The sequence below is a fragment of the Colossoma macropomum genome, unplaced genomic scaffold (assembly GCF_904425465.1).
Source record: "Colossoma macropomum unplaced genomic scaffold, Colossoma_macropomum, whole genome shotgun sequence".
Classification (NCBI taxonomy): domain Eukaryota; kingdom Metazoa; phylum Chordata; class Actinopteri; order Characiformes; family Serrasalmidae; genus Colossoma; species Colossoma macropomum.
Window position 1 is genome coordinate 19,397,916 of NW_023494810.1, and position 23,093 is coordinate 19,421,008.

Sequence of the window (23,093 nt, forward strand, 5' to 3'; positions counted from 1 at the left end):
ATGGTGAACAAACGGTAAACAAAGCAAATGACAAAATACCTTATATTCTGTCACCACTTTACTTCTAGAATAATATTGCATAGGGTAATATTTACTTCCACAGCATTTCTTACATTTATAGCCAATTAAGTGTGTGCCATCTATTTTTTCAACAGTCATAAAGCATGCATTTCAACACGTGGAGCACAAACTACAAAGTATTTCAAGTAGAATTCTCAGAGTCAAGAAACTTTTTATTGTTTTTCCTCATCTGGACAGTTGTTCCACAAGCACACACAAAAACATACACAGACCAACATTTACTTTAGGTGTATTTCAATCATACATGTGCAGCTTATAACTTTAACGAACAATCACAAACAAAAATGAAAACTAGTTTCTCTTTTCTCTACTACTACTGTTACAGAGTTTCATTTGAAAGCACTGTCAGTAAATTAAGTATTTACATGCTTTATTTACACGAAGTAAGTCACAATGCATAACACAGCAATACACTGACAAAAGCGGAGTAAGAAATTTAAAACTTTGTTCAGACAGCTCAAGATTCCAATGGTAAACATATGGATCATTAAATCAGAACCCAATCATGTTGATTCAAAGTCATGTCTAACGATGGAAAATCATTCATATTATATTCATAAATTCACTGAAAATTCTTTAATATATTTACAGATGCAGTGATGAGCAAGTTGGAGACTATGGACTACACCACACTGTTACAGCTTATATCATACTTCACATATTTGATTGTCAAAGTAGTGCTTTAAATAATGCCTACTACAAGTTCCAAAAACATCATATAAGAGAGCATGGTAAAAAAGAGTCTTACTGCTTAAAATACAATAAATTATTTCATTTCAAGGGATTGAAATATCAAAAACATTCACTGACCTTAAAAAACTTACCTTTTACAATTCTGCTTTTACTATTGCTTGTCCAATAACAGAAAAGTTTTGTCTGTACACAATAACAGTTTGAATTTCTGTCTTTAAAACACCACAGTATGAGAAGAAGCTACAAAGGCCCTCACTGACTGTCACTCTGTGACAATCACAACTAGCAATAGAAATAAACACGCCCTTTTGGGTAGTCACAAAGGCTTTAAACAGGCTTTTACCCATGCACATTACATCTGAATCGCATGTGTTTATGTTTCATTATATGAACCTGAATCATATCAAACACAAACCAAAGACATTTTCTGTTGCTGTATGTAGCTGTACAAACATATGGTACTTGAAACGGTTTGTGTGTAAGGTGTGTAATCCTTCATGAGTAACAGAGCATTTCAGTATTCAGTCTGCATATCACTGACAACAACAGATTTGCTTTCAGAATGAGTATGTTTGAGTTAGTTAGCATGTTGACACACAGGCTGGTTGGTCAACAGCTGTGTGATGAAGCCTTATAGCTGAGCTGGTTAGGGAGCTTTACATGATGCCCTCAATGAAGCTTGTGTCTAGGTGAACAATAAGCATGCGTAAGAAGGCCATCTCCTTGCGTGTGTTCTCAAAAATGACACGAGGGTCATCTGACTGGCAGCGAAGGCAGTTGGGAGCCATTACCATGGCAAGGTTGTTCACGTCCATTTTGGTAACCGATACATTTGCAGGCTGGGCAAACACCTGAGGGTGTATTATAAAACAATTTATATGAAATGTAAAACATATTGAAGGGGGGTGCACCTTTCATTGCGAAACTGGTGGATAAGTGTATTCTGGCTGTCATGTGTAATGGATTACCTGAAGGAAGTGGATGAAGTAACATAGCACAAGTCTGTTGAGGTCCGGCAGGGACTGAACCACATTGATGGCTGCCACTGGGTCGTCACAGTTACTGACACACTGCTTGTAGAAACTCAATGGGATCAACGGCTCCTCCAGTTCCCGATACCACAGCTTCATGAGTGAGGCTGCAAGAGCAATATAGCATTAAAGACACAAAGAATTGAAAACTGAGTCTGAAAAACAAGATTATGAAAAAAAACACTGCCTTCATATTAGGGTTTACATAGATTAGTGGACTAAAATATGCAGTAGTCGGCTCCACTGCAAGTTGTGCAACACTTTAATGAAATCTTGTAAGCCAGTTCATGTATGTTTCGAGAATAGTCTGCTTTAACAGGAAAGGGTCATTTGCAAAATACATGCAAAACGATCAACCACATAGCGTAGTTTTTGTGTGATGTGTAAGCAGGTGAACCACAACAGTGCTTCAACAAAAACAGATCAGAAAAGAAAAGAAAGTGGTATACTGTTTCTCAAATGCATCTAGTTTACTATGAAGAGGAATTTGTGGTAAATTCAAATGCAATCACTATTGTGGAAAAATGTGAAATGCAATGCAAACAATACATGGGGATTTAATATAATTAAATGCTGAATCTGTGTACAATCCACTCTAAAATGTAATCAACACACTGCTATACAGCTTTCCACTGTGCAGTACTTCAAACAGCATTAAATCAATGTAATGGATGTTTGACTTCATTTTGAAATGCTTTCACCTCATTGTTTAACACAATCTCATATGTGCTTTGCTATTACACTTTTTTACCGTTGATGACTGCATTTCAGTGATGCATATACATTTGAAGTACAGCACATTGGAAAGAAATGTAAAGTTCAAGTGTTAACTGGATTTCCGTTTTTCCCACTTTTGTGACTGCATTTTAATTTGGCTCAAATTCCTCACCCATAATCAGTGCACAGAGGTGCAAATGGCCACTTTGTGTATTCATTTGTGTGCAGCATGCGATCCATGTACCTCTGAAGACAAAGTGTCAGAGCCTGAAACTCACTAAAATATAACAAATTGTCTTCTGCAATGCATGACTAGTTGACTAGTAAAAGTTAACAGTCATGCATGCCTGCCTTACTTCATCTGAGAACCAAAATACAAATAAATTCTCTTTTGTTCCAGCTCTCTGAATGCTGAAACAAAATGAAAGAGAAAAACAAAATTCACCAGGAACATTGGGATCTGAAAGGTTCTCTGGAATCCTCCACTGATCCACCTGTAACTTCAGCGCATTGACTTCATCTATGTCTCCAGGAACACTGCAAGGAGAATGTAATTGTGTTACCCTGTCAGTCCATTAGAGGGAGCAAGCATACCAACTCATGAGTATGCTGTTTCCTTGTTGAATCCCCCAGCTTCCTATGCTAATACTTTTTGTTGTCTCCTTTGAACAGATTTAGATTTGCATGACTGAATGTACATTTCATTATTAAAAAAAAATCTAAAGGAAAAGGTAACAAGATTTATGTTGTCAATTATTAGGAAATTCATCATTACATGGGAACCCATTATTATTAGGGACCATGGCAGTTGGTCTTACCGAAATATGCCCTCTGTCTGAGCACCCCCCAGAGCCAGAACATATTGCGAGAGCTGCACCTGCACCCAGGGCAATTTCCTGTCTGGAAAGAGCTCACTTTGTCTCTCCATCACCTCCTCCAGAGAGCTGCCAAACAGGGAGGGAGTTATGATGGCTCGCCTGCTGTGATCAACCTCCTCCAGGGTGGGCTTACAAAGACCCTGCAAAAGAAACTGGCAATGTCAGAAGACTTCTCAAAATCTAACCATTACATCCAACACTATTTTACAACCCAAAGATGTCTACAAGTATTCAACAATTATTTCAATGCTCCTCCTCTATACTTTTCACCCAAACACAACCACTACAAAGGGGCACTGGCTCTAGAAGAAATCTGATTGGCCCTTTAAGTGCCCCTCCTCTAGACACTCGCCACTTGCATCACATCATTGACAAACTCTTTGCACTTCTGTGCAATTCCTGTGTCTGAATGATGAATGAACTATGTAGATTGAGTTTTAGGAGTGCTGCTGGATAATATAACTTGGCTAAAGTTACTGGAAATGAGTGCTTTAATGATACTACTAAATTAAACCTTTTCAGTGTTAGTATAAGCAAATTTTCATTGTTTGCAACAAAGACAGTTAGGAACCACTGTTTTTGTCTGAAATTGATGTAGAACATGTTGATTTCTGTGGACTCTACCTCCATGAGAGCCAAGCGATTGTCTGCAAATTACCTTGCAAGTGGCGGTCATAGGGGTCTAAGCACTTCATGCCTTGTGGTGCATATATGCCTTTCAGCAGACAGAACACAAATGACAGTGAGTCTTTAGAATGGCCTCTATTTCTAACTGTTGAGGAGTGATCTTAGAAGATGTTTGCCAAATTTCAGTGACATTGGTATGGTAAGCAATAAGTTATTTTAAACAAATTTTAAAATACCTCATGAAAAGAAGTACAGTTTTTGACATGACCTTAACTGCCATAGTTGTTGAAGTCAATGAACTGAATTTTTCTACAATCTTCATCTTTTAAGGGTACCCAATCCTGGTCCTGGAGATCTATCAGCCAGCAGAGTTTAGCTCCAGCCCTTACGTAATGCACCTGCTCCAATTAATAGATAGAAATTAGACACAAGGGTGTTGGAACTCTTAACTCTCTTAACTCTTGTTCTCTCTGTTCTACAGCAATTACTTGTTTCCCTTTCTGAATGCACCATAATGCTTAATTTTAATTTAAAATAACTAAAATTTTCTAAGCTAAATGCTTCTGGACCCTGAATCAGGGGTTGGTTTCCAAATTTATTCTTCACTGCCTACGAGTTTGCATGTCTGTATTTACTAGGTGCGAAATGATTAGATTTATGATAAAATTTTGCCATGTCTGTTGCCAAATGTAAAACACACTCGCTGTGTTTCATTTGCATGCCTGCAGCCTTCGAAGATCCCATTTCTTGGACGCATACGTTGTAAGCACTGCTCCATTTCAAAAGACCGTGGAGGATCCTTAAAATGTGGCCCAGAAATGCGACCTGTGTATCTTTCTTAGCCTTGAGTTTCCATAAACCGCTGTGTCACAGGCTACTATGATGAAGCCGCAGAGCCAGTTTGAAAAAAAAAAAATCATAGTGAAATGTATATTGCCCCCAATTGTTCATGAAAATTAGTACCAGTTTATCACATAAATGGCAGTGAAGGATGTTAGTGTCCTGTTGTTATATGGATGACCAGCTATATTTTTAACAGTGATGAGTAAAGTTTTTAGCATCTCAGTTTCACTCATTAACTTAGGTATATAAAGGGTTAATTATTTTAGCGAAGCCAAGGAGACAAAGCTACAGCTGAATCCAAAACAGAGCTCTTAATTAAAATAAAACAAACTAAAGCAGGCTACTAGCCAAAGCTAAATCTGAACTTGAACTAAGTCACACAGCTGACTGTGGAGTGGCAGCAGATGGGAAAGTCAATAATGTTAACTAATCCGTGTGGTGATAGTTCAACTTCAGTTGTAATTTTGTAGTTAGGAGCAGAAAAAAAAGAGAAAAAAAAAATGTAACGTTTCATCTTGAATCACTTCACAGGTGCGAAATACTGGGGGATGTGTATAGCGAAAAGTCTCATTTCATTTGTTTAATTTCAGCTTGTTTTTTAATCCCCTCTTTATTTATTGACCTCGATTACAGAGTGTACAATCTCAATAGGTGCCTTCGGCAACCCGCTTATTGTTCACACATCTCAAACTTAGCCTCACAGGAGTTATGACACTGCTGCAGTTATGAATCCACGGTAGGCCGCATCATTTGGGGCTATACAAGCAGAGGGAGGCTCCTCTGCAGACCGATGCAAAGGATGCACTCTACCTAGAAATGAGACACACCGCCTGAATAATATATGTATATAATGTGAATAATATATACAAATATTGTAAGTAATTATGGAGCTCTTAGAATTTGAAGGCATTTATTTGACCCCTGAACAAGAACTGTGGCCCCATTACAGCCCCACCTAAAAAAAAATCTAGAATCGCCAGTTCCACTACACACAGTACAGGCTGAGATACTGGACTCACCTTTTTTCCTCCGGTAACAGCTACTTTCTTGAGTTTACGGTAGCAGTACTTTGCATAAGTGCTGATGGGGAAACCTGCAGCCAAAAACACTGAGGAATGAGTAATACACAGAAGCCATAAATGACTGCACAAGTCTCTAAAATATTAAAAGAGGGGCCTGAGAAGTCTGAAATGAACACAGACATTTCACACATGCAGCCAGACCTGCTCTACAAGGTCTTTAGAAGCCACACTTCAGAAAAACAAGTATTTAATTTCCAGTTCTATATTGCAGTAAGGAAGCTAATTGGTTTTGTATGTCGTTAATGCAGTGCAGGCAGAGTCACACTCACACTCATCCGTTAGTGCCTCAGCTATTCAGAGAGAATGTAACAAGCAAATGTTTTTGCTTACAGCAAATGTTCTGCATTTCATAAATATGCTAACATGATGGCTACATAATACTGTATTTAAAGCCATAGTGGGCCAATGCCTTTGCTGCTAACATTGCCAGTCGAAATAATTGGGCCTGGTGGCAAACACTCAGGCTGGGATGAGAAGCATCCATTGAGAAGCATTCCTCAAAACTGAAATCCACCAGATTTATGGCAAACAGGTGACATGCGCATGTTGCCACAACCCCTTGTTAATCTCTCTGAGCCAGGCTACAATTAAGTCTAATTAGAGAGACTGTACCATCTATCAGTCCTTGATCTCTGAGAAGAATAATGTTTTCCAATCTCTCCAAGCTTTAACTATTCCTTTCAAGGGAAAATGCAGATTCCGCTGCATTCTTCTGTAATGGTAAAATCCTGCTGTTTCAAAGCTTTCCAAGTTCAAAACTTATCACTGATGGTCGAGCTCTCAAACAACAGCCTGCCTTCAGTACATGAAAGGCAACAATAGTCATCATAGGCATCAGTACTGAGCATTGTGGCTACCCAAATGAGGTCAAAGTCTCTTAATGTCAAGATATCATGCTCAATGAATGACAATGTGATGGCAGTGGGGCCAGCTACATGGATTAATTAAAACAAGCCTTATTGACTTTAGTCAATCAATAATTGGCACTGACTAATGAACAGCACTCACACTGTTTTCCACTCACATTCAAATTACATAACAAGTTTATTAGTGGTTGAGCTAAAGCTATCCTGAAAGTTCCTACTCAGAATTAATGTATTAGGGAGAATGCTGGCCCTTTGAGTTCTTCTAAGTAAATATTTCTAAATTTCTAGTAGAACAACTACATTCTGTGCAATCTGCAAACCTACCATCCTCTTCCTCTTCTGTATTCTGTTTTCTCTTCTTTCTGGACTTTGAGTTCTTCTTCTTGAAGTCCTGCTGGTCCAGTATGAACTGAATAACTGGAGACAAAAGAACAAGAAGAAATTCACTAATGAAATCCTGCACATTTCTAATATTTTGTCCTATACACTTTTAAATCAACAAAGGCAAAGAGAGAGAGAGAGAGAGGGAGAAGAGAGAGGAAAGAAAAAGAGGAGAGAGAGAGATAGGAGAGAAAGGAAAAAGAGAGCAAGCAAAGATAAAGAAAAAGAGCGACCAAAAAAAGTGGGAAAAAGAAAGCAAAAATAAGGAAAAAAGAGAGATAAGAGGGAGTACGGGAGTGAAAGGGGTTGCAAACCCACCCTGTCGCTGATCAAGAAACTCACGTTTCTTATCACTGGCTGGGTCCATGTGTCGCTGGATGTAGCCTTCCAGGTAGCAGCAGAATTTGGGTGAGGGAGCAAAGAAGGCCAAGCTGACAGCCATCAGTTCCCATCCTGCAGCCAGGCTGCGGGGGCTGGTGTTGCCTGTGGTCTGCCTCACCAGCTGCACATATAGCTCATCTCGCAGGCCCTGCATTCCCCAGCACTTAGTGACGATCAGGAGGGCTGCATGGCGGCGGTCAAGGCGTGATGGCCGGTCACCCATGTAGGCCTGGACCAGCTTGAACATCTCACAGGCCTCCTTCCGCACAGTGCGGTCGGTGGTCACCAGCATCGGCTTCTTGATGGAGCCACGGTTCCAGGAGAGCATGTTGGCAATTGAGATGCGTCGTCGAAACAGGCCCTGTGTGTGCAGGTTCAGATGCTTACTGGCCCAGTCGGCCATGCCCGTATCCGGCAGAGGAGGCTGGCGCAGGGTGGCATAGGAGAGATGAAAGCTCTCTCGGCTTACAGCTCGCGCCGTCATGCTGCCAGGAGGGCCAAGAGAGGCTGTTCGACCATCCACCATGCTTTTGTTTCTGCTCTTTAGCTGACCTTTCGAGTCCAACATCCCTGCCTAAAGAGAAGGAAGGAACAGAAAAACAGAGAGATGGTAGGTGGGAAAGCAAAGGAAAGCAAGAGAGTAAGAGAGATAAAGGTAGGATCCTGAGCCCTCAAGGAATTTCTCTCTTGTAAGGCACCCCACTACTGTTATTGCCACACTGCAGAAAAATGGCAATACACCTACATGAACTAGATACAACATGTGATAATAAAACAAATAAAAACAAAAAAAGATCTTCAAAAAGAGTCCCTTAAAAAATGGGAAACAAAACTGTTTTCAAATGTCTACAGCACTAGGAGATTGGGTGACCTATGATGTAATCCGCTTGGGGAACATTTCACAGAACGAACTGAGCTCTTCACTGTGTGAACGTTGAAAAGCCAACAGTGAGAAAAAGCAACCACTTCTGTTTCTGTTTTGGTATCAGCAGCTCTTTTGCACAGTGGTACCCTCACTATGCCAGGACAGTACCATATGGGCCACAGTGTCCGCCTTTCCTGCTCTGCAGGAACCATGTTTTACAGCACTGCTATGTCCTGGCACTTGATCGACTAGCCTGGTAGGTAGTAGAGGGTGAAGGGGGACACTCCCAAAGCTATGCATAAGGAATGTGAAGAGCAGACTCAAAAGAATTGTGGGAAAGTGTTTTAAACAGCCCTCTACCAAAATGGCTCTCTTCTTTTAGGTTCAATTGATGTACAGCAGGCAAATCTTGCCATCATTTAAGTATAGGGATGCACTATTTGAATTGGCTTTTTTTTCCCCACATACACTATGGGCCAATCCACTGCTTTTATCCAAAAGGTAGAGAGGAAAGCGGAAATAAGAGATTCAACAGCAGACTAAGAAAGGTTTGGTCTAATTTGCATTGAATGAGAATAATCAAGTCTAGGATGACAACCAGGTTTAGAACTAGAGGGAAAGAAGAGACAGCTACGTCATCCAAGGAAAAACACTGCAGGACCAGTTTTACTGAGAGCTCATTTAGAGCCAATGAAGTTGAGTTCAGTCTAATCATTATTTCCCATAAGGAAGTGTTGTATGTTGTAAATGAGTTATAAATGCACTTTGCACTAAACAGTCAGCTGCTTCCTACTTCTGATGTAGCAAGATAACAAAATAATAATTCATGTTATTCAAATAGGCAACTGATTTTTCACTTCAAATGCCAGTTTGTCTCATTAAAAAGCAAATAATGTTATTTATGTTATTAATTTAGATAATAGAAAATAGTGGAAATGTGCTATAGTTCATTTTTCTTCCACGCAGTGTGAGCTTTGGGTCAAAAAAAAGTAAAATAAAAATCAGCCATTGGCCAATTTGGCTGCAAAGAAATCAGCAAATACAATAATTTGGCTCAAATCAGAGCCACAGAGCAAAACTTATTCAGACATTCAGAAAAAAAAAAAACACGCCCTCAAGCAGATAAAAATACATTGTCTGGTTTTTAATGATGCCAAAAGTCTTGGGCAGTGGAAAATAGTCCCCAAGCACAGAGTTATTAACTTTTCATGCATTGTATTATTCTAGTTGCCATTCAGCAGCCCAGCAGAAGTGTTTTTTGGCTTACTACACAAAAACATGGCAAGAAGGGAACAAGGAAACAAGGTTGGCCAGTGCGCATGAACTCATATGGCTAATTTGACAAACATATCAGTAATAATAATAATAATAATATGAATTTACCTGAGAGGGAGGCCCAGGAGTCTCAGGAGAGGAGAGGCTAACCTGGCTGTTAATACTCTTCTCCAGGGTGTCCACTTTTTCATATGTCCTCTTCTGCCTGCCAGGAATCTCCAGTGTTGTGAGGGTCACACTGGCATGGTTTCCTGATCTGCTTAAAGACCTGCTGCTGGAAACAATGTCTTCCTTAGAGGAGCACCTCATTCCACCAACAACCCTTCTGGGTGAGTGTAATGAAGAATGTGAGTGTTTCACCGAGCAGCCCTCCAACATCTCCAAATCCAGACTCTCCTTGGTCTCGCGCAAAGTGTTGGAGCGGCTTACTACCTCCCTCATCTCAGCCATTAAACGTTCGTTTAGGGAACAGAGCTCTCCTGTGCTGCCCACAGAGCCTGGGCGTCCCTGGATCCCAGCACCCATCCTCCTCCTGCTCTTTCTGTGCAGACTTGGGGATGGCCCAGTGGAGTAGCCCGAGTCTTGATAGGTTCCTGTGGGAGGTGGTGGAGTGGAATAGTCCTGGGAGACTTGACTGCTTCGCCTGCTGTGATGCACCTCCATGGCTCTAAGAACACCAGCTTCCAGAAGCCTCCATGACTGCTTCTTTTCTAGGCTTACTGGTTCTTTTCTGACCTGCTGGGGGAGCACGGATTCAGGACCAGAAGAGGCTGACAGACCAGGTGAGAGCGCGGGCGACGTGGACAGAAGTGCCTGTTTCAGGTCAACATTTACCATATGCTTGATGCACTCCAGACCAGCAGGGCTGTAATCAGAAGCAGAGGGATTCCTCTTGTGCCTGGAGCCAGGGAGAGTCTGTCCTGGGTGCTGAAGGAACTTAGTGTTCTGCAGGCTATAAGTATGGCGGGACAGGCCGTTTTGTAGGTGAGCACCCTCCACTTCCATATCGATAGGAGGCTCATCATAAATGGGGCTATCTGTTAGAGGGTCATCATACAGGCGTGCTGTAGCTCCACAGTGAGGAGAAACTGGCCTTGGAGTGCAGGACTGCACGCCGAGAGATGCCTGATGTGGAACAGGGTCACTAGAGGTCACCAGACAGCTAAAATTGCTGCCCTTCCTCAGGTGGTGGGCCTGTCCTGTGTCAGCGGCCATCTTGCCAGCAGGTGTAGTTTTGTAAGCCTGAGTGCACAACAAGTCATTTTCTGCTGACCTAACACCGGCAGGATTTAAAGTGCAGGCACCGAGACCATTGGCTTTACTGTGCGTTTTGTTGATAGGGAGCTGCAGGGAAGCTGATCCAGTAGTTCCCTTTGTCTGGTTTCGGCCAAAGCTATTAACCTTCCCCAACACTGGGGCCTTAGCACCAAGAGGGGGCTGCCGTCTCTGAGCTGTGTCCCTATGTTCTTCCCTGTAAACGAAGAAAACAAAGTAGCAAAAATGTGTCAGAAAGACAAAACACTTGAACTAGCACTCACAAGGTCTGCAAAGGATAACAAGAGGTATAATATCTTTGGACATTTTTTTTAGAATGCAATAATACTTTTCTCATGTAAATGATATTAAGATTTAAGCAGCCAAGTTTATTTATCTTTATCATTTATTTGACCAACCGTACTATATGGTTTGCTTTATTATCAAGCAAATCTACTAAAATAATCACACCAATTTGGGACAACTACCCAAGCCAGAGTATACGAAACAACCACAAAGCTTAACACTCCATAATTACATTGTCCACACAAGACACTGTTTTACACAAACAATTCCCTATTGCACCCGCGACCCTAGCTGGATCACACGGGTTATCTAGACTGCTATTCACAGCACAAAAAGTAGAACAGTTTAATTTTTTTTACATTTTTATTACATTTAAAAGTGAGATGATGACTCAGAAGTTGACAGAAATAAGATCAAAGAAGGTTAATTACTTTTTCCTATTTTGTCACTGTGGAAATCCAGCTACTTTTGGACTGAGAGCCTTCATCCAAATGACCAATCCATTAATCACCTTCCACTATTTTAACTTTAAAAAGGCACAGTTCATTTTCTCTTTGGACAACATTCCTGAACTCCCCTATGGCCTAAGTTATCTGGAACAGGATAGCTCATCTGATACATTCACTGCCATGCTACTAAACAGAGCAAGAGCCTTTGATAATTAAGTTATTAAATTAAGTTGTTAAATAGAGAATTAAAAAAAAAACTCTTCAATATTCTGGCAGAATAATTTCCCAGAAAGATAAAATTGGTCAAATCTACATCAAAAATAGAAAGTTAAGTAATTATTTTATTTACCATTTTGACCTATAAACTCACCAGTCCATAGGAACTGCAAGATTTCGGAAGTATAGCCTTTGCTTCTATTTATTTAAATAACCAGTCATAGGGCAAAACCTCTTTTCCCCAGAGAAATAGAAAGTAAGCTGGTCTGCGTGTTATAGATTTCCTGTAGGTGAATTTTTATGAATTATGTCTGGGAATTATCATTTCCATTTTGTCTCTTCTCCTTTCACACCTCTAACATACCAACACCTAACCATGCACATTAACTCGTATATAGGAAATGTGACAGAGTAAAAATCACAGAGAATCTTTATTCAGCGAGTATAATAAATTATACATTTTTCAAGACAATGCAAAAACAATGCCCTTCAAGCGTATCTAGTCATATCGTCATTTTGCAGTCAGCGCCATGCTTTTATGCCCATATAACGAACTTGAGGTCTAAAAGGAATTTCTCTATGAGAAATAGTTTTTGGAAATTGCCTCTGTCGCATCCTGTGATAACCAAAAATGTTCCAAAGCTGATATGTTTTGTCCTATGAGCATTCTTCTCTCGAATATCACTAGATCCTCTGAAATACGAGGTAGTTAAAGAGTTGAAATATGAATATTGCTACATGTAAGCTAATGCTACTGTGCATTGAATTGACAGCATTAGGCTGGCAGCCTCCTTAAAAAACATGCAAACCAGCATGCTTTGCCAGTGTGGTAGCGTATTTGTGTGTACAGAATGAGGGCAGATGCAAAGAACTCGGAACAAAAGAAGCCGGTTTCCTTGCAGTTATTTGTTCTTCGTTACTCACAGAAACACAATATATCTTTCTGTGCTGTGCATAGCTTAAATTTGAAAAGCTCTATAAACGTACCTGCACTCATTCAGTATAGACTCAGCATAATATTACTGCTTACCCATGATAAGCTGATTTAGGCTAACAAAATATCCAGCTTCTTGTTCACATTTTCTTGTTACACCTTATATGGTGCAGCAGTTATATTCTGAACTGCTGGCGAAAAAGAAGCTGACTTCAGCTTCATGGAGAATTGAAAGTTGCTCTGTTTCTGCTTGACAGCTGAGTAACATTAACTTAATTTGCTGTTTCACAGAGCCAACAGGTCAGTATTGTTTTGTCCCATTTGCGAATGTTTGTGATGGTCAAGCAAAACTGCACCATTTAAGGTGGAACAGGAAAACTCCAACAAGAAGCTGGTGAAAAAGAAGCTAAATTCAGCCTCATAGTTTTTACACTGGTAGTAATTTTGATGAGGAGTTTTAGGCTATCAAAATATCTTACCTAGAGGTTTTATTTACAGGCACCTATAAAAATGTGGTATGGTAGGACATTTTGATAAGGTACGTTTTTAACTTATTTTTGCTGTTTAATAGAACCAACATGTCAGTATTGTTTTGTCCTGTTTCCTAATGTTTGTGATAGCTAATCACAACTGCTGCATTATTTAAGGTGGAATGGGAAAATTCGGAGTAAGTAAGGAGTTTTAGGCTATCAAAATATCCTACGTAGAGGTTTTATTTCTGGGTATACCTGTAAATATGTACTGCGATAGAACAATTTGATAAGGTAGTCGCAAGAACACCACCATAGCCCGCTTTACCTTTGTGTAGCTTAGTGACATCAAATTGATGCACAGTGGCATTAGCTTGCATATAACAATATTATTATGAAGGTTCTTTAACAACCTCATACTACAGAGGATCCAGTAATACTGGAGAAAAATGTACACAGGACAAAAAGTATCAGGTTCTGAACATTTTTAGTTAATGCATGGTGCGATAGAGGAAATTTTTTGAAAACCCCATTTAATCAGGCCATTGAAACTGAGTTTAGACCCAGAGTTCCTAATATGGGAATTACACGGACTACAGAATAATGCCCGACTACAGTGGACTACAGTGGAGCATTCATAAACAGCTGGACATCAGCTACATCTTATGAGTGTCTGAATGTGATGGCATAAAAGACAACCAGGGGCCGAATTCACAAAAACTTAGACAAAAACAAAGACTTAGGAAAAAAAAATATAATTTTTCTTCATTCTTAGGAAAAAAGTTATGAAAAATTCTTCAAATAACTTAAGAATTCTCTTTTTTTTTTTCCTTAACTTTAGGTTTTTTTTTTCAAGAACAGCATTTAACATTCTTATTAACTTCTTAGCGTTTGTCCTAAGAACCTTCGTAAGTTTTTTTCTTAAGAAAGCTTTCGTGAATGTGGCCCCAGGTTTGAAGTTTGTCGTGCCAAGGAAAGCTGACACTTGAAGTTAAAGCTACATGAAGGCAGGCCACATAAAACCTTTTGTGCTTAAGTAGTGTTGATTTTCTCAGACTGGTGCTGGGGCGACACCACCACATGAGTGTCATGCACAAAGGGAAAACTGCAGGTAAACGAAAGCCTACTGAACTTGAAATTGAAATTAACTTGAAATTAATAAGCACGTTAAGGGTGTAATGGTACTTTTATTCGTCACAAATGAGAAGTGAAGAAAGCAGCTATTGAGGTAAATAAAAAGAGAGAGTATTTTAAAAAACACAAGCTGAAATTAAATGAATGAAACGAGATCCCTATCCACAGCTTGCAATATTTTTGTGCCTATGAAGAGATTTAACACAAAGCCTTACAAAATGTTCAGTGTTTTCTCTGCTCCAATCAAGATTTTCATCTCTATTGGCGTTTTTCTTCGAACCGATTTTTATGACAAGCTACCCATGTCGGCTGAGCAACTGACATATTTGCTATAAATCTGACTGTAGCTGTTTAGCTAACTTCTCTCACACTCTGAAGATTTCTTAAAGAGAAAGAGTGAAGGAGGCAGTGGGAAGTAACTTTAAGCTTTAAAGAAGGGAAAGATTTTTCCGTCAGCTTGTCAATTAGTACTTAAAGATGCACTATTTAATTCTGTTCAGTATTTCATTGTGAATGAGCTCAAGTTTTCCGTTCCACCTTAATGGCCTGTAGTTGCACTCTGGCAATAGTACACCCCTTCAATGTAGCTAGTCATCATATCACCGCTGCATGAAACTGTCGTTATATTAAGGAGACAACTTTTGTTCAGAAGAGGCTGATGGCAGCAATACAAAATACTGCTGAAAAAACAGGAGAGTTTGGGAAATACTACATCATAGTTCAGACAATGAGACACTTCTGGTTGCTCAAAGGCGAGGGTACACTAAGCTGGTAGCTAATAATGGCATATATGTTTAGCAGTTCTCTCTGACTAATCAGTAGTCTGCAGCATTTTAAGTCACCTTTTGGTATCTGCTGAGTTTGCTTGGAACCTCGACAGAGGTGATACCAAAAACAGTACCCGGTAGCAGGTACCAGTGTTGCCTAATGGAAAACCAAGAAAGGCAAGTAGAGTTGAGCTGGTACCATGAAAAGGAAATGCAGCATACTGAACCGTGATGTCCAAACTGCTGTATGAACCGAACCATGACTTCCGTGTACCATGAGCCCAGTTCAGTCACATCACTCCATGTCACTCCACTGCTGCGCTCCCTTCACTGGCTTCCTGTAGCTGTACGCATCAAATTTAAAACCCTGATGTTTACCTGCAAAGCCAAAAACGGACCAGCCCCTCCCTACCTGATGCCAATGGTCAAAACTCCAACTGTACCTTGAGCCCTTCGAGCTTTGAGTACAGCTCGGCTTGACCCGCCATCCTTCAAGATGCGTGGAAGACAAGCATCCAGACTTTTCTCTGTATTGGCACCCAGGTGGTGGAACGAACTCCCACTGGCTGTGTGAACAGCAGAATCTCTTGCGGTCTTCAAATGTAGACTGAAGACACATCTCTTTATACAGCACTTATATGAGCACTGAGTTAAGTATTCATTGCAATGTACTGTACTGCACTTATTGAAATGTACTGTATTGCACTGCGCAGTGTTTAAATGTTTCTTTTCTCTAGATATCAACATGGACTTTTGTTTCTAGCAGTATCTGAGCTCAGGACTGGCTTTCTCTCTAACCTATTGGTAACTAGCAAAGATACTTTCTCTAGACAGACAAAGCACTTTTTTGTAAGTCACTCTGGATAAGAGCGTCTGCTAAATGCTGTAAATGTAAAAGAGCTACTAGAAGACAAAAATAGGAATGTCTAAATAATTTTGCAAAATCCCATCTTGCTATTTACATAATTTTTGAAAATAATACAACCACAAAAGTACACTGACGTTAATAAATTCAATCCAAAATATGCTAGGCTGCCAACAATATTTGTTTAAAAAAAAGCAATTCCACGGAAGAACTTTTTTTGGTTCCCTTTAGAACCATGGTACAAAAATAGGTTTGAGAGTGTAAAAAAAATATTTTCAGGTTGACTTTAGTTCTAAATCATAATTCAACTTATTTGTTCTGTTAATTTGCATCATTATTGCAAGTTGTAAATGTCTGTTAATGTCACTTCTGTAAACAGAGTACAACTGAGTAATACAGCCCAAATGAAAGATTGGAATTTGGTCAGGTGTAACCTCTCCGTCAGCAAGTCCAGACTTCTATTCTTAAATCTGTACATAACCTTTGTAGTAGTTTCATTACTACTGCTGAATAATTTGCAGTAGTTACTGGACAATAAACTTTGAGATTAATATGGGACCCGTTTCAAGGCACATATACCATATAGGACCTTATAGGTTATATTCGACAAGACGATATCATCACAGAGATAGAGGTAGCCATTCACTTTGTCCAACTGCAAGCATATGATGGCTGTGCGTAGAATGTGTGGCAGAATTCAAGAAATGCTAACATGACAATGACATGCTGAAAAATTAGTTTATTGCTTTAGGATCACTGGTCATATGGTTGTAAGGAAGGCTTCCTTTCCTGTTATGGTGGAGGGCCATGGAAAAGTTCAAAGGGCATTCTATACAGCAAAACAGGAAACACCAATATGGCCATTTCATTACAGTGAGGCTTAACAGAGTATTGGGGCTTTGTTGATGTTGTAGCCAGTGCTTTATTCTATGCTGTTGTGTGCTGGGGCAGCAGCATTAACAAAAGTGCCCTGAACAAATTAAACAAACTTATTAGGAAAGCTGGCTCTGTTGTTGGAGTCAAGCTCGAATCTTTGGAGGTTGTGGCAGAACAAAGGACTCTCAATAAACTGTTAGCCATCTTGGACAATACCTCACACCCCCTGCATGCTACACTGAATAAGCAGAGAAGCACATTCAGTGGCAGACTGTTGTGCTGTGCTGTGTTAAAGAGCGCTGTGTTGTAACTACGTCATACCACTTAGTGCAATACCTGCTCTCATGTAAATACAACAAATCTGTCTTATATGCTATTTAAATATGCAATAGATATACTTTATTCATACTCTCACATAGTTTACTCAAATTTATGTCTATGTTCTATTTCTCCTTAATTTATGTCTTTTTTCTTATTTTTATTTATGCCTGATAGATGTAAGTTTATGTGCAATTATATGTGTTGCTACAGTAACACTGCAATTTCCCTTTAAGATCAATAAAGTTTTCTTTCTTTCTTTCTTTCTTTCTTTCTTTCTTTCTATCTATCAATCTATCTATCTATCTATCTAAAAAAAATGAAGAAAGTGTGAGGTTTACAATGGAATTAATATTACGAAATTGAAATACGTGCACTTAAGAAACCAGCCTAATTCTACAAGTGTGTCATAGTAGTAAACAGAAGGACAAACAGTCGGAAAGACAGACAGCATAAGAGAAAGCGAAAGGGGAGGTGGGTGAAAGAGAGATTAGTCATGGGAGATTGCTTTAGTTGGCATTCAAAACAACTTTAACATTCTTTGCACTCAAAGGCATGAGCTTCGTATATATATTATATATATACATATATATATAGACAGATAATGCATGTCTTTACTGATGTTATGGTGATGATTGAATGATGAAGCTTGTCCTGAGCCTAACTGATTTATCATTGACTCATTTATCATTTAGCCAAAAAAATAACATGCATTAAGTCTACTATAAAGATGTTGTTCTACAAAAAACTTTTGGTAAGTCACAAAGCAATTTATATTACTGCAGTCCTTGTAAGGCAAGTTCCAAGGGCTATATTGTGCATGCACACAGTGATGGTGACAGTCTGTGTATTTCTATATACACATTTTTTATGGTCTCTGAGTGTGGAAAGCAACACAGCATAGCTGTAAAACCCTTTGAAGTCTCTCCATATTGTTCAATTTGCTAGGGAGAAAAAGTTCAATCAAGTTATTTGTCAGTGAGTTTCAGTTTGTCCTAAGCAGGCTGATGTCTCATCACTTGACCATGATCATAAACAAAAATGGGAGCAGGTAAGAGTATTTTTTGAGAACACATCTCAATAAAAGCTATTAGTGTGTTCCACCCAAATAAGCATAAGACAACACATTAGTTGAGTCAACGTAATAACAGAAACTAAAGAAAACCCCAGCAAAAGCAAAAGAAGTAAGAGAAGAAAAAGAGGAAGACTGAAGCCATGGGTTATTATCCACTGAACTCGATAATAATATACAAGCTATAGGATATCCAGCAGGGGTGGCAGGAAAAAATCAACTCTTAGATGCATCGCGATGTGGACATGGACAATTCAGAATCGATTCACAAATGTCAAAATTCGATTTTCTAAATTTTAATTGATAACGTAATGTTGACAGATCACAAAAAGTGGTCAGTCTGTGGCGAGGACAGTCTGTGGCGAGGACAGTCTGTGGCGTGCACACTACATTAAAAGCTAGTGAAGGGTCGGCAACCCAAATCTTAATAAGAGTCATTTTGTCTTCTCAACAAAAATCAAACCACCTTGGGAGCCCATTTTACCATCTTGGCTGTACATGTGTGTCTCAGTATGTCCTAGTGTAGGCTAAAAATAAAACAAACAAAAACACAGGCTTACTTTACTCTGTTTTAAGCTTTAGCTCAGCTACAGCTGCTTTTTTTGCATCACCAGCTGGAAACTTTTCACAAAAGTACAAGTTTCTTGTTAAATGTCTCTCAATGTTCTACTTTTTACGAGGCTGAGGTCAGTTTCTCGTTCTCCAGCTTCTCGTTCGAACTTTCCCCTTTCAACCTTAAATGGTGCCTGAGGCGCCAGAATGTAACTGCGGCACCATTTAAGGTGGAACAGAAAAATTCAAACAAGAACCTAGAGAACGAGAAACTGACTTCGGTTTCAAGTGTTTAGTGTTTGACAGTTTCTTGTTGCAGATTAAATGTATCAGGAAACCAGCTGAGTGATTATAAATGCAAATAAGTCCATTTGTCTCCAAATTAGCAATGTTCATCTTAAATCTTTCTCTTTGCCTTTTCGTTAGCTACTAGCTAGGTGAACTAGCAGTTATAGGTTACATTAATTCCAGCATTTAAGATCATTCATCCATAAAACTGAGTTTGAACGGTCAGCAGAGCTTCATTTTACTGCAAGGCAAGATTATTTTATTTTTACCTAGAAATCTAATTCTGATGTGGAGCCATGACCGGCCAGTAAAAGAGGTGCAGGTTGCCGACCCTTGAGCTAGTGTATGGAAGCACTTTGGTTTATATGGAGTTGAGAGGGAAAACTATATTACGTTTCCATCCATACTGATGTTTATTAGTTTGTATTTGCTAAACAGGTGATGGAAGACTAAGAAGGATACTGATCTTCATACTTAAGGTGATTTTATCAATACTGATGACTGAATGTGTGATATGTACATGTACTTCATCTTTAAAACAGTCCTGACCTGGCCTTTACATTGGCCTGACTCAAATGTGACAGGAACATGCAGTCTTTGGGAGGCTAGAAGAGTCAGCTGTTCGCAGACAGCTGAGCACCTCTTCCAGGCAGACAGTGAGCCTAGCTTCCACACATACTTTAGACATGACCAACTTACTCCCTACCTCCACACCCTCTGGCAGCTTTGACCACCACACACTGCCTCTTCCTCCATACCCTCCAGTAACCATATGGATTTTGTTTTAAACTGATCATTTAAAATATTTACATTTAATTAATTATTTTAATGTTTTACCATACTTTCTGTAGCTATTTCAGTGTATTTATCAACACTATAATAATACCATTAACAACAGTAGGGAATTAAAAATAATAATTCCTAAAATTAAGAACAGAGACATAAAATTAACCGAGCACAACAACTAACAATGTTCAAGATCATCATTACACAATAACGAGCCTGATATTAGTCTATAAAAAAAATCACACCTGTGTAGCTAAAGGCTGCACTGTAGAAGAACTACCACTTCATACCAGTCTTTAGTTCAAAACAAGATTTGTGTTAGCCTTTTAATTAGGGGTGGGATTCTCTAGGCACCTCACGATTCAATTCGATTAGATTGCGATTCAGAGGGCTGCGATGCAATTATAAAACGATTATCGATGCATCTTGATGCATATTTTTTTCTATACAGGATTTCTTTTTTTTTTCACTGTTTGACAACTCAGTACTTTTAAAGCAAAGTATTTGTAATAGTTCATAATGAATTTACTTCCAATATCTCTTATTAATAAATCAAACAGAAACAATGTGCCAAGTCATCTGGAAGGCTCTCATTCACTGCTCTTGTTTGGAGCACATGAGAAGCAGACTGCCACTCATCTGTAATAAAATGCACTGTTACGGTGACATAAGATCCTGTGGCAATGGATGTCTACACATCACGGTACAGCTATCCTACCCATTTGTTTAGTGATTTCATAACTTCGGTGTTGGTCTTACTGTAGAGAGTGGGGGTCGCTGTGTCAGTAAAATATCTTTGAGGCAAGGTGCTGTATCTCGGCTCCAAAGTGTGCAACATAGCGCGAAAGCCCTGGTTCTTAACAACTGAGTACAGATGCAAATCCATGGCAATAAAAGTTGCAATAGAATTTGTAATTTGCTTCACCCTTTCCGAGTTGAGTCGAAGGTTTGACATCACTTGTTCGATGGTCCTCTGGTTGGCAGCAACTACAACTGGGTGGAAAGTAGGAACATGGAAACATGTAATATGTAATATGGTTTCTAATGTTTGTCGTGTTTCCAAAATATTTTAGTTTAGTGTGACGCAAATCGCATATAGAGTGCCTCTTGTCCAGGTCCTTTTCCCTTCAACTCCACAGAAGCCATCATGCTTCCATACGCTAGCTCGGGGGTCAGCAACATACTGCTCCTTTTACTGCCCTTTTGCAGCTCCACAGCAGAATTGGAGTTTTAGGTAAAAATAAAATAATCCTCCTTTGCTGTAAAATAAGGCCCTGCTGATCGTTCTAACACAGTTTTAATAATAAATGGTCTTAAATGCTGGAATTAATGTAGCATAACTGCTAGTTCACCTAGCTAGTAGCTAACGAAAAGGCAAAGAGAAAGATTTAAGACGAACATCGATGATTTGGAGATGAATAGACTTATTTGCCTTTATAAGCACTCTAGCGGGTTTCCTGATATGTTTAATCTGCAACAAGAAACTGTCAAACACTAAAAAACGTGAAGCTCAAGTCAGTTTCTCATTTGCCAGCTTCTTGTTTTAATTTTCTCATTTCACCTTAAATGGTGCCGCAGTTACATTCTGCCACCTCAGGCACTATTTAAGGTGGAACAGGAAAATTCGAACGAGAAGCTGGAGACTTCAGCCATGTAAAAAGTAGAACTTTTTACAGAGAGAGACATTTTACAAGAAACTGTTCTACTTTTGTGGAAAAGTTTCCTGCTGGTGATGCAAGAAAAGCAGCTAGAGCTGAGCTAAAGCTTAAAGCAGAGCAAAGTAAATCTGCATTTTTGTTTGTATTGTATTTTTAGCCTACACTAGTACATTAGCACGTACTGAGACATATGTACAGCCAAGATGGTAAAATAAACTGAAAATGTTGTGGCTCCTAAGGTGGTTTGATTTTTGTTCAGAAGACAAAATGACTCTTATTAAGATTTGGGTTGCCGACCCTTCACTAGCTTTTAATGTAGTGTGCACGCCGCAGACTGTCTGGGCGCTGCAATTCCGCACTTTGCAAAGTTCCACTTTTTGTGATCCGTCAACATTATCAATTAAAATTTAGAAAAACGATTTTTGACTTTTGTGACCCTTCCTGGATCGGGGCCTTGTCGTGGCAGAAGGGCTTGTGTGGTCTAGGGATCTTCAGAGCTAAGTCGTCGGGAGCAACATGCTCCTGGTAGGGTCTCCCAGGGCGAACAGGTCTGGCGTGAAGACCCAGACTAACTCGATCCAAAAACTTCCATGATAAACGGACACAGAACATCGTGTACCCTGCCCGGGAGAGGGTCACCGGGACCTACCCCTGGAGCCAGGCCTGGGGGTAGCGTCCCTCGGCGAGCACCTGGTGGCCGGGCAGCCCACGTAACCCGGCCGGGCTCAGCCCGAAGAGGCAACGTGGGGGGACCATGTGGGCCCACCACCCGCAAGGTCCAGCATGGGGGAGTGGTGCAGTGCCGTACAGGCAGTCGGAGATTGCAGGGGGACCCTTGGTGGCCTACTCCCTCTCCTACTCCGGGGTTGCACAAGGTGAGAGGCGCCGGGCGGGTGTGGGGATACTCACGAGTCCCCGGCTGGCGGCAGTGCAGTTGGAGTTTGTCCCGGTGGACGAGAGGGTCGCCTCAATGCGTATTAAAATCACAGAGAGGAAAACTCTGACTGTTGTGTGTGCTTATGCACCAAACAACAGGTCAGAGTATTCGGCCTTCTTGGAGCAAGTGGGCGGGGTTCTGGAAAGGATCCCGCCTACGGACTCCATAGTCTTGCTGGGAGACTTCAATGCTCATGTTCGCAATGACTGGGAGACCTGGAGAGGCGTGATTGGGAAGAACGGCCTGCCCGATCTAAACCTGAATGGTGAATTGTTATTGGACTGCTGTGCCAGGCATGGATTGTCCATAACGAACACCAAGTTCGAACACAAGGATGTTCATAAGTGTACATGGTACCAGAGCTCCTTGGGTCAAAAGTCAATGATTGACTTTGTTGTCGTTTCATCTGACTTGGGACCATACGTTCTGGACACTCGGGTGAAGAGAGGTGCTGAGCTGTCAACTGATCACCATCTGGTGGTGAGTTGGAT

The 23,093-nt window shown here is 40.1% G+C and overlaps 1 protein-coding gene across 6 annotated transcripts in view; it reads right to left on the minus strand.

The window, feature by feature from the left end:
* Window positions 1-212: 212 nt before the first annotated feature.
* Window positions 213-23,093, minus strand: part of zgc:92107 (uncharacterized protein LOC492329 homolog) — a 45,454-nt gene continuing 22,573 nt past the window's right edge. For 4 of the 6 annotated variants that reach the window (XM_036559108.1, XM_036559106.1, XM_036559107.1 and 1 more), the window contains 8 exons: window positions 9,829-11,191; window positions 7,518-8,154; window positions 7,143-7,235; window positions 5,890-5,963; window positions 3,341-3,540; window positions 2,968-3,059; window positions 1,743-1,912; window positions 213-1,625 (listed from right to left, as the gene is read on the minus strand). In XM_036559108.1, coding sequence (XP_036415001.1) covers window positions 1,431-1,625; window positions 1,743-1,912; window positions 2,968-3,059; window positions 3,341-3,540; window positions 5,890-5,963; window positions 7,143-7,235; window positions 7,518-8,154; window positions 9,829-11,191 — 2,824 coding nt within the window. In that variant the 3' untranslated portion in view covers window positions 213-1,430. Of the gene's footprint in view, window positions 1,626-1,742; window positions 1,913-2,967; window positions 3,060-3,340; window positions 5,681-5,889; window positions 5,964-7,142; window positions 7,236-7,517; window positions 8,155-9,828; window positions 11,192-23,093 lie in introns of those variants that run through there. The other 2 variants (XM_036559105.1, XM_036559109.1) reach the window with 2 other exon arrangements.